The sequence below is a fragment of the Galeopterus variegatus genome, unplaced genomic scaffold, assembly GCF_000696425.1.
Source record: "Galeopterus variegatus unplaced genomic scaffold, G_variegatus-3.0.2 Scaffold3490, whole genome shotgun sequence".
NCBI lineage: Eukaryota > Metazoa > Chordata > Mammalia > Dermoptera > Cynocephalidae > Galeopterus > Galeopterus variegatus.
In genome coordinates this window covers 16,436-28,843 of record NW_007729601.1, presented here as the reverse complement: position 1 = coordinate 28,843, position 12,408 = coordinate 16,436, and the positions used below count along the sequence as shown (strand labels likewise).

At 34.6% G+C, this 12,408-nt stretch overlaps 1 protein-coding gene across 1 annotated transcript in view; it reads right to left on the bottom strand.

The window, feature by feature from the left end:
- LOC103600869 (teneurin-1-like) overlaps positions 1-11,057 on the bottom strand; it is a 61,661-nt gene extending 50,604 nt beyond the window's left edge. Inside the window, exons 1-2 of the mRNA XM_008585202.1 lie at positions 11,014-11,057; positions 10,204-10,442 (exon numbers count right to left, since the gene is read on the bottom strand). Coding sequence (XP_008583424.1) covers positions 10,204-10,442; positions 11,014-11,057 — 283 coding nt within the window. The remainder of the gene's footprint in view (positions 1-10,203; positions 10,443-11,013) is intronic.
- Between the last annotated feature and the right edge of the window lie 1,351 nt (positions 11,058-12,408).

Genomic DNA, 12,408 nt, shown 5'->3' with positions numbered 1-12,408 from the left:
TTGCCACACCAAAGACTGCAATAATGCTTGACACATAGTAGGTAATCAATAAATGTGTGAGAATAAAGATGAATGCAGGTCTGAGGAAGCCAGATCTTTCTATTTTTCAAGAGAATCCAGAAATTTTATGTAAACCACAGATTTTACGTAAAATCTCTTGACTTGAGTTTTTAAGTTTGTTGGAAGTATTTAACAACTTCTATGTGTACCAAGCAAAACCTGTCTAGTTCATCATATTCATTTCTTAATTCAGGTTTTGTTACGGAGTAGAAGGCAGGACTAGGTTCCTGATTTGGGGAGTGGAGTACCAAGGAAAACTAAGACTGTGGGTTTTGGTAATGAAACAGAACAAAGCTCACAGACTGAAAGAGTATTTGAGCCCATGACCTTAGCCTCATTAGCAGTAATGCTACTGAAACTGTCACTGAGTAATCTAAACATTTTTATTTCTTTCTTACCTATTTAAATCACAAAAGACATACGTACTATAATTGCCTATGAAAATAGGACTATATTCCTCAGTTTGCTATGTATGCTAATAATGAATTATTTTTTCTCTTAGGCCAAAAGGTATCCCTATCACTGGACTCCACATTCTTTATTTTATCATTTTTTGAAAGTGTATTTAATTGTGATTGCCCATTAAATAACTTATTTTTAAAATTTAGCCCCCCTCCCCCCCCGTTGATAGATTCTGCACTTAACATTTTATTGATTTCAGAAGACTAGATTGTTGCCTATCATCAAGAAGAGTTATATGCTGGCTAATCCAAGGGCAGGATTTGGTCAGGGAAATCGAACTAAAAACATATGCAAACAGGAAGAGGAGCCAAAGATACAAATGGTTTGTTTGGGTTTTGTTCAATCTTGGAACAGGCTATGTTTTAGGCATGACAAAGAAAGGATCTATTTGTACCATCTGGCTTTCAAATACCCCCACAGCCTCCTATGTTGGTAAATCTTAACTAGTGCCATCTCTGCAGGATCCTATATGATAATATTTGAGCTGTGCTATTATAGCCTGGAGTAGCACTGAGTGTCTTCAGTGCTTTACCACATTTTCCCACTGGCATAAGAACTTTCATCTCCGAAAAAACAAATACTTCAACTAGGTTCAAAAGTCATCTGATGCTTCAACTACTTATGGATCAACTGAGGCTAGCTTTTCCACCATGATAAGAGATATAAAGAAATCTTTTTGGCTCTCTGTTAGGTGGTGGGGAAACTAATGAACTGTTTGTTAGCTTAAGAGGATTTGGGTTCATCAGGATTCCATGTTTGGAGGTAGCACATGATCTTTAGCAAAACCACTCCATTTTAGAAATTTCTACTTTCTTTCATAGAACAATAATACTTGGTCCTAATTTCTTGACAGCTGGTATGTCTCTCTCTCTCTTATGCATTGAACAACTAGTATTAGCTTGGCTACTTGCTATGAGTAAAATCCAAAATTCTTTTCACTGCTCTTTTATTTAAACCCCATAATTATATTAGTTAATTCTGCAAACTATTTGCAGATATGGTATGTATAAAATACATTATATGTTATCCTTATTTGCCATCTTTAATATCTATCTATGTTTAAGTAAAATTAAAGTTCAATATCGAAGGGAATCTAGGGTCTTCCTTAAGTGAACAAGGGCAAAACTAAATTAAGAACCTTGTCTACAGCATAAACAATGGGGTTAGATGATTTGATGAAATCTATGATTACCAGAGAGCAAAATCTGCCTCCTCTGTAGTAGGTAGTAGTGTGGCACAGAACGGTTGCTGTCAAAATCACATTTGTATTCATTTTTGGTCAGAGCCACAACAACTACCTCATTTGAGAACTCAACAACTTTCTCTGATGGTCTATGTATGGTACATATGCTAGCTTTAACTTTCCTAATCATTTGATCAGGACACTAAGCTAGTTTAATGTTAAAAAAAAATGATTTCCTGTTGCCACATTTAACCTGATAAATCAGACATTTGTGAAGCCCTTCCTTAGAAACTCTTATGGTAAGCAATTACTCTGGAAGTTAACTATAATATGTTACATACAGTCTACATTAACTAGATTGACAATGTTTTGATGAGATTATGACAGTGAGTCATATAGGACTCTCTTAATTTATTCATTACTGTTCCATAGAGAGCAATAAAAGCCCCAAAGGAGAATTTCTTGAGAAACCACACTGTGACCTGAAATTTCATGTAAGTCTTGCCTTTATGGAGGATCCAGTGTAATGTAGTGCTCTTATTTAAATGCTATCTATACTTTAGTTTAATTTGTTAATGAGCTTGTAAGTGTACCCAAAGAAGACCACCTTGTGGGATCATACCTAGCCGTGAATCTAGCCTTCCCTGAACAAATGATTCATCTGTAAACAGCACCTCATACCTATTCTTTAACTAGGTCAAAAACATATAGGAGAATCACATTTTTGTGCTCTGAGTCAGAAATCTAAAATTCTGATACACTTGCCTCTGACCATCCTCTAGCTCTGCAATTAGCTCACAGCCATAGCACCTGTACAATATTACCAAGATCTCTAGACACTTGGGCTCATGTCTTGTTTCCCATGCCATCAGCTTCCTCCCCTTGTTTTCCTTCCCACTAAGTTTTATCCTTCAGGTGATTACTTCAAAAACTTTATCACCAGCAACTATAATGTCCTTATCTTTTCATCTTCTTGTTGCACTCGCCTTGCAAGCCTCTACCTTGGTGCAAACCATAAATAGTTCATATTTCACTTAATTACTCTTCTTGAAACACTCTGTGTGCTTGGTTTCTCTACCTCAGTCATTTACAAATATTTTAGTTTTAGGACTTCTTTATACTCTTAAAAATTACTGAAGATGCCAAAGAGCTTTTGTTGATGTGGGTTATATCTATTAATACTTACTTTATTTAATAAATCATTACATTTTAACATAAATGACATTTTATGATAAATAATTATATTTTGCAAAACCAAAAAAATAGTGAAAAGAACAGCATTGTTTTACATTTCTGAAAATCTCTTTAATGTCTGAATTAAGGAAAAAACAGCTGCATTCTCATATATGTTTCTGCATGCAATCTCTTGTGATATCACATGTCATATGGCCTTTACACTGGAATACTACACTGTATACTCCTGAGAGAATTATGTTGAAAAAGATAAATTACATCTTTGTGGTATTATGAAAGCAGTTTTACTTTATAGACTCTCTGACACGTCTTGGAGTCCCTAGTGGTCCCTAGACCATACACTGAGAACCACCATTCTATCTCCACCATCGAACAGTTTCCTTCCAATTTTTCTAGTTGGTCTTTCTTAGTCTGCTTAGCAGATTCTTCTTCCTCAGCCTTCTTGGATTCAGTATTCCCCAGAGTTCCAGCCTTCATGACCTTTTTTCCTTGTTATACTCCCATGATTTTGGTGTCCTCAAAAGTTTCAGTACCAGGTATTTAATAATGTATTAGGTATGTTTACCCGTATGTCCATTTTCACCCTTAAACCTCTTCCTTCCATTTCCTATCTTGGCTAACAGCATCACCATCTACTCAGTCCATAAGCCAAACAACAACTCTTCTCCCCTGTCATATCTAATCAGTCACTAAGTTGAGTGTGTTTTATCTTCTAAATACTTTTCAAGTCCATCTCCTTCCCCATTCCCAAAAGTTGATGCTCTCACTGTCACCTGTATTACTATTATAGTCTCCTAATGTGTCTTCATGACCTCAATTTTACAACTCCCATCATCCTGCCTGACAAAGACAACTTCAATAATGCCATTAAGGTTATTTTTCTTAATGTAAATTTGAGCAAATAATTTTATTTCCCAGTGAATACACACACACACACACACACACACACACACATATATGTATATATATATGTGTGTATATATATATGTATGTATGTATATAAACCTCCTCATTTATTTTTGTAATAAATTTCAAGCTGCTCACCATGGCTTAAAAAGCCTTTCATGACCTGCTCCTGCTTACCATCTTCATTTCCTGTCATCCTCCTGTGTCCTCCATTTTTTTGCTTCCTCACATATTCCAAAATACTTGTATTTAATACTTGTATTTAAAACATATTATACCTTTTCATCTCTATATGTAGGGAATATTGAAGAACACCAAATGGATAAGTTCTCACTTTGCAAGATGCCATCTCTTAGTGTTGACTGTGATGAATCAGATATTCTGTTGGTGATACTGGTCCTCCTCCCTTTGGCTGTTCTTTATGAAAATTCAGTCACATTTCTGTTTAAAATGGGTTAACCTGCCATCTGTTTAAAAGCTATTTCTCTAATTTAGTTTATTCTTATTCACTTCAGAGTAAGTATAGCTTAATAACTTATGCAATGTGGGTCTAAAAATATTCACATAGCATATCTATATATGTATTATATATATAATTTGGGTGGGGAAAAACTGAGTTAAGCAGGAGCTAAATTTCTCATTTATGCAATAGAATTTAAATTATTTACTCTGAAGTCATAGATTTCTTGAGAGATATATTTTTCTGCATTTGCAAGGTTGATTCTCAGTGTTCAAAAATTTCTTAAGCATGCAAAACTCCAAAATTACTTGCCTGCTGTCCAGTCCCTTTTTATTATGCCTTTCAGTAGATCTTTACCTATTTCACAGTCTCATTTTAATCTCCCTACCCATGATAAGAAAGTGCTGCATGAGAAGTACTTAGGGTGATTGCCTCTCCTTGAGACAATAAAATAATCTCATGACACACGACATGTGTTTACTATCCACTACTCACTCACCCAAGAAATTCTCTCTCTTACTCAATATCTTAAACCCACAGCATACTGGAGTTTCAAGAAAAAAAAATAAGTACAGTGTTTGCCTTTCACCAAAATGCCTTCATTCTGAACAACAGGAACTATGGTTCTTGTAATTAGCTGTATGTGACACAGGTTCATCCTGTCATTTTAGTATATTTAATTATGACAGGTTAAAGTGCCACTTAAAATGGCAGGGATAAAACTTATAGAACATATTACACTAAAAGGTGATGTAAGATGAATACATAAATCTTGTTTAAAGAAATGTTCTGATAAATGCATGGATGGCAGATTTATAATTAGACTGAAGTTACACCACCATTTTCTATATCTTTGCTTACAGGGATTGTTAGAAAGTTGGTAGATTCATGAATAGGAGACAAAGTTAATACCAACACAGAAACTGGCATTATTACCATGATAGGGTCCACGAGAGTGAACTGGAAGAAGAAATAAGTATTAAGCATGACAACGAAAGGACTGATAACAGTCTATACGATAATGTAAAATGCTTTTTAGCATTTTATGCTGACTCATTTCTTGAATGTAATAAGCTATAATGTATTTTAATGAAAATGTGTTTCAACCTAGATCTGGCCTCCAGATATAAATACAAAACTATTTGAAATGTCAAAACACCATAGAAGAGGGAAATTAACAAAATAAAGGCAAAGTGACAGCTATTTTAGATGAAGCAGGAGGAAACAACAAGCTCATTAGAAGATTCTTGTGAGACAGACATTCAAATTTGAAAAATTGTTTTATATGACTTTGGAAAGAAGGGAAACAAAAGCAGTTGATGTAAAGATAAATTACATACTTTTCATGCTTACCTCAGCTCAAATTAATAATCTTCATAATAATCCTGTGCCACTAATAATAACCATTAATTTTTATTTAGATCTGCTAAGCAGTATCCTGGGTGTTTTACATGCTTCAAGTGATTTAATTATAAAGAAAACCCTTGAGGAAGGTACCATCAACTTCCCCTTTTATAGATGAGGAAACTTAGGCACAGAGACATTAATGAAGTTGTTAGTGAGATAGTTTTTGGCAAACATATTTATCTACATTTATCAAATAATATGTGAGGGGGCATACTTTGATTTCATGGGAAAAAAACTTCATTTCTATTTTCTCTGTTAAAAAATCTAAGTTGTTGAATTTTCCAAAGTCAGAACATGTCATCTTCCATTTTATTTCTCCCCTGTATAGGAAGGTAGTTGCACTTTCTTTGTGAGAAGCGCAAAATGAACACAGTCCACTCCTCTCATTCTATCATTTTCAGTACTTTCTTACTCCACCATAGTAACAGCCCTAGGAAGGAGGGCAATTTGGGCTAGTATAAAAGAGGCAGAAGAAGGCACTAAAATCAGAGTTACTAAATTTTGGTGCAGAAAGTAATTTAATGTAGGTCCTTTGTCCTCTTGAATAGTTTCATCCCTAAACATTGGATGAGTGAATTGGGCTCAATATTCTATCTCTCCAAATTTTATTGTTAATATCCATTCTGGTTCAACTTTCTTCATGTGGGCCATATAGTATGTCATGACAAGACTTATAGACTTAAATTATTTTTTTCTGTAGGGTTTGAATACTACCTGAATCTCCTGAAGGTGGTATGAATCACTACTAATTTCATGGCAAAAGAAAAGGATCATCCATCCATTAACTAATATTATTAGGTCTGAGAGCCAGAACCCCGTACTCCCCAACTCATTCAATGAAATAGCCCATTTGGCCCTAGGTGCAATGTATTCCTGTGAGTTTCCACTGCCTCTTATACAAACTACTGACTGTGGAGAAACTTGATCAAAACATCAAAGATTTCCAGAGAAGCCGTGTTTGTGCCCTTCAAAACTGTTGATGAAGTACCTTAACCTCACCTTCTCTTGATGCCTTGCATATGGTCATCTGTCTTCCTGACTACTACTTCAAATGGCTTATTTGTAAATTCAAGCAAATGTGCTTTTGACTGGCACTGATACATCACTGATGCCAAAATATCAGAGAAGATGAAGCATAAGGACATATTTTTTGATTCAGATGGAAAATATTACAGATTTATGGGGAGATGATGACAATAGCCATTCCATGATATCTTCATATAATCAGTATCTTTCCATGCATCTCTTCACCAAGTTTTATGGCCTCAAAACTTATTCAAAGAAATTATTTTCTTGCTGACCCAAAAGGTGTTCAGATGGGGCTGGTTTGCTGAACAACCCAGCTCTGACTTTTCACGTGCTAGGTTTCCACTGCTTTCCAATGACCACTTACTGGGCCATAATGCATAGAAAGTTTATTGATGTCCCATGGATATTGATGTGATTTTCCCTAGTGGATTGAGGGCAGCACAGCATGTAGCCATTAGTATCTAAAGGTTATATATAATGGATAATAGAGGAATATGAAATAGCAAAAAGGAATTTGTACAGGAAACAGAAGCAGTAAATAGTTTCAGTGAAATATTTTCCTTGGGTTATACAGCAACTACAAAGGGGGATTGAAAAGAAATGATGACTTTTACAGCAATAGTCGAGAATGAAATGGTTTCATATTTTGAAATATAATACCTTTTTATTTCAACCACAGAAAGCCATTTAAAAATCATTGTATATTACAGTTCTTATGTAGCATCTTTCACCTGAATGCCTATTTATGAATTTTTACTCTACCCACCTGAGATGAGTAGCAATATGGCAATATGGGTGGGGTAAATCGATGAAGGGATTTTTACTGATTTATCTAAGGTCACATAATGTCCAGTTCATGACAGAATCAGGAACAAAGTTATAGTGTTTGCCATACACACCTCCTCATTGTGAACCCATTCAACCTACTATGCCAGCATTTTGCCTGACATTTCTGAGTGTAAGAAACTCACAGTAAATGATGTCAACAGATATCTCTCACCAATCAACCAGTCTTAGTTTCACTCACCATTGCAATGGATGACCTGGTATATTTAACTGATTTTTAATTTAATAAGAAAAGAAAAAAAAAAGGTGGACTTATTTAGTAGACTGAGAAGTAAGTGAGCTATAAAGTTTGCTGCAGTGCTGTAAGCGTAGCAAAGCCTAGTGCTCAAGAGCATGAGCTTTGGAGGCAGTCTGCTCTGGCTTGAAGTTCAGGATGATCATTGAGCTATGCTACCTCTTGATGTCAATGTGACCTTTACATGACCTCTTAACTTTGCTGTGTCTCGGTTTCCTCATTCATAAAATACATGTAATACTGATATCTACCCTTAAGGATTGGTGTGAGAATTAAATAAGCTGATACAAGTAAAGTACTTAGCACAATTATTTTCAACAAACTTTTACTGACAGCATTGCTATATGCCAGTCACTGTTCTTGGTGCTGGGATATAGCCATGAACAAAATGATTGATTCTAGGAACTAGTGAATTTTAATGGTGAGTAATAATTATAATGATAACAATGGTAATAATAATAATAATCAACATTTATAGGCTACCGACTATCTTTTAGGCACTATTCCAAGTGCTTTACTTATACTAATTTGTTTAATTCTCTTAACAACCCTATGTTATAGATAGTACTTTAAGCCCATTTTTATAGATGAGGAATGGCAGGCCTGAAAGGTTAAATAATTTGCCCATGATAACATGCTTAGTAAGTGGCAGAGGTCTGAAAATCCATGCTCATAACTATTGCACTATATTGCCATTGGTTATCCTATTAAAAAAGGCAGTCCTTGAAATGACTAAAATGTTGTACTTTCACTTGTGAAATGAATAAATATATAACTTAATTAATGATGTCTCAGAATATACAATGAAGTTTTCGATACAGGAATGGCCACTGTAATAAATTTAAATCGAAACATAGTTTTGAACACAGTATAAACCTATTAATAAAGAGCTTGCAATTACTTGGATTTGTTTATATCAGGGGTTAAGTCTTCTATCTAATACATTAGTTCTCTATACAGTAAAAGTTAACAGAAAATAATTCATGGTAGTTTGTCTCATAATTGAACAAGAACATTTTAAAAGGCTCTAATTTATGTAAATTTACAGATTATTCCATGTTTTGAATTATTTCACATTAAAATTGTGTTTGAGTTTCAGTGCTTTCTCATTCCCTACCTCCATCACTTCACCAGTATTTCTCATTACAGGTTATTACAAACCAAATAAACACACATGTTGGGTTATCCTGAAATGCCTGAGATAAAAGACACATTTTTTGATATTATAGGGTAATATCATCCACATTTAATAGAAGCATTGTTCAAACATATTCAGATTGTGTGATGACAATATAAAAGAGAGAATTATGAACATCAGCATAAGCTATATGATGCTATACTTCAGACATCATTAGTGACTTCCCTATAAAATATACGTTTCTTTACTTACTTCCCCTGTTCTATGACTCTTACACAAACTGTTTATGTGTGAACTCTCTTATCATTCACATTTTGGAAAAATTGGAATCAGCCAAACATACTTTATTATTTGTAATTTTAAGAAAGTCTAAACCCCTTTTTATCTACCTCTCAGAATCATATTTATTGTGTCTTAGTGGGTAATTCTGTTTCAATAGAAAGTTGGGTTAAACCTGAAAAGAAGTTACTGGTGACATACCTGGATAGAACTTTTTTCTACCATGGTATTCTACTTATTCTAGAAGTAGTGCTTCCACAAAATACATGTTTCTTAGGTTAATTTACATTTTAGACTGCAGAACTAGTCAAGCAAGGAAGTTAATATTCAGTCAAAATAAAAATGCCATCCAGACAAATCAATACAATTTGCTATCAAGTGAGGGTGACTTTAATCAGAGGGACTCAAGAACAACATTATTCATAAACGAGGAAAGAGCATCTTAGTACCATTTTCCTTTACCTTCCCAAACATAGTAACCACACATATTTTTCAGACATTTACCTAGTGAAAATAAGAATATATTTCTTGGATCCAGTGTAAAAATCTGGATTCTTGGGAAGAAATTATGCACTGGATTTTCTGATAGCTTCCAAATAACTACTGCTTTGACAAAATTGCTACCTGAAAATTCGGTAGCAGTATTACTGTTTAACTGTAATTTAAGAAGCTATTGTAGATTGGTACTTATGACTTCTAATGAGAAAACCATAACAACCTTTTAATTGAAAGGAAAATGGTTAACTACAGTAATTGCAATCAATAAGACTGTGTTGGTAGTATAAATATTTCTTCTCAAAGTGCATTTCTTACTCGCCTTAGCTGTATTTAAGGTTAGGAAGCTAAAAAAAAAAAACGAATTATAAATCCATTTGTTATTTATAATACTAAGCCTTGGTCCAAATTTGTACATCCCAGAGTTGAAAGAGAAACCCCCACTCCCACCACAAGCAAAACAAGGCTTTGATTATGAAGAAAACTGAAGCATGAATGAAAAGGCTTACCAATCACATAGGCTAGTAGCAAGGCCAAAGTCACTGTGATTGCAGTGGCGCTCAGGGCCGTGCACTTCCAATTGCAGCACCTGTAAGGTTTGTTAAAGGTAAAGGCAGGTCGGGAAAAGGTGCTTCGAGGAAGCGGCCTGGGAGGGGGCGAGTACACCGTATTGGACGTCAGAGGGTAGTTCTGACTGGCTGCACTGAAGATAGCAGAGGAACCAGATCCATGTTTGAACAGGAAATGCCTGCAAAGAGGAAACAAAAGTTTGGGCTATAAAAACCAAAGCCAGTTGCTACAAAAATACAAACTCCACTGATTTCAAACAATTATGCTATGACAACACTCAGGGGAAGTGGGAGGTGCTCAACAGAATTTTAATATACCTGAAAGGTAACTCTAAATTGTCCTTGCTGGTCTCTCCCTACTTTTCTTCTTTTCTCATTTAGGTCTTTTCTCATTTGGATCTTTAAGAGGACAAAAGGGGTCTTGTGTTTTCTGACTTGCTCACTAGTGAGTGCTAATATTCCACATTTGATTTTATACAGTCTACTCCTCCCTTTCACTAAATATAATCCTCAAGAGTTGATTCAAAACAGAAAGAGATGTTCCATCAGGCATTTTGATGATAGAATGGTCTAAACACTAATGTTTGAGATTTTCCTCACTACCAAACTTTAGAGACTAGCTTTCACAGTCATATTTGCACCCAACATTTCATTACAAAACTATTGAATATACCAAGTTGAAAGAATTTTATAATAAACACCCATATACTCACCAACTAGATTCTACAGTTAACATTGGACTATACTCACTTTATCACATATTTATCCATCTCTCTATTCCTCTCTTCATCCATCAATCTGTCTCAGCTTTTCAGCATTTCAAAGTATGTTGCATACATCAATACACTTTTCTTCACATAGTTCAACTTGCATATATTATTATCTAGAGTTTCGTTTCATATTTTCTATACATTTTTTAACATAAAACTTATACACCACAAAGTGCATAATTTTAAGTGTACATTTGCCGAGATTTGACAAATGTAATCACCTATGCAACCCAAACCCCTATCACGATCTAGAACATTGCTATCACCACGGGAAGTTTTCTCCTGCCTTTTCTAAGTACATCCTTATCTCCACCCCCAGAGACAACCACTATTCTGCATTTTTCTCCACCATACATTTGTTTTGCCGGTCATAGAACTTCATACAAACAGAGTCTTGTTTGGATTAGTACAGGATGATTATTAACGGTTCACTATTGTAATATGGGCTGTTTAGAAACAGTATTGATGTATTCACATGGAAGAAGCTGTAAAAAGCAAATAAATGAAAGCATATTTTTTGTGCATGTACTTTACACTTATTGAATGCTAAGTGCCATGAGTTGTGCTGAACCCTGATTATCTCATTTAGTCTTCACTTGTATGAAATAGGCTATATCATTATCTTCATTGTGCATTTAAGGAAATGGAGGCTTAAAGAGGTTAAACAACTTGCCCCAATTGACCTAGCAAGTGAATGACATAGCCAGAATTGGAACCCAGGTCATTTGGGCTCCAAAGTCCTTAATTTTAAACACTCTACTGTGTAACCTGTGGCACTAAAATGCACCACTAAACAAAACACATTCTTGAGCTCTATTTTAATGTACAACACAAACCCCTCTAGTAAGCAAAAAGGCAACATCACTTTGTACATGTAACATATACCTAAATGCTAAATCATTAAGATTAATTTAAGAGTGATTTTTAGCTTCCGTATTTAAAGAACAAATGCATTTGTATTTAAGAGGGGAAAAAACAAGTATACATGCCAGTGAATAAAAAATATCTACAATAGAGAATTTTGCTTTAGTATCATGAGGTTAAAGATTTTTTAAAGGGCCAGGTTGCTGAGGGGAGTGCAGATTCACAAATCTTTCTGGAGGACACTTTGGTGTTATGTATCAAAAGACTTTAAATATGCATATTCTTTGATGCAATAATTGTGCTCATAGGAATTTATCTTCAGGAAATGATGTGTATGACAGTGTACATAAGAAACCATTCATTGCAGTGTTATTTATAATAAGAAAAAATAAACATCCAAATGCTCAATAATTAGTATTTCATTAAGTAAATTATTTTGCGAACACATAATAGAATTCTATATAACCATTACAAATCGTGTCGTAAGAGAATATCTATTCATTAAGAAGTC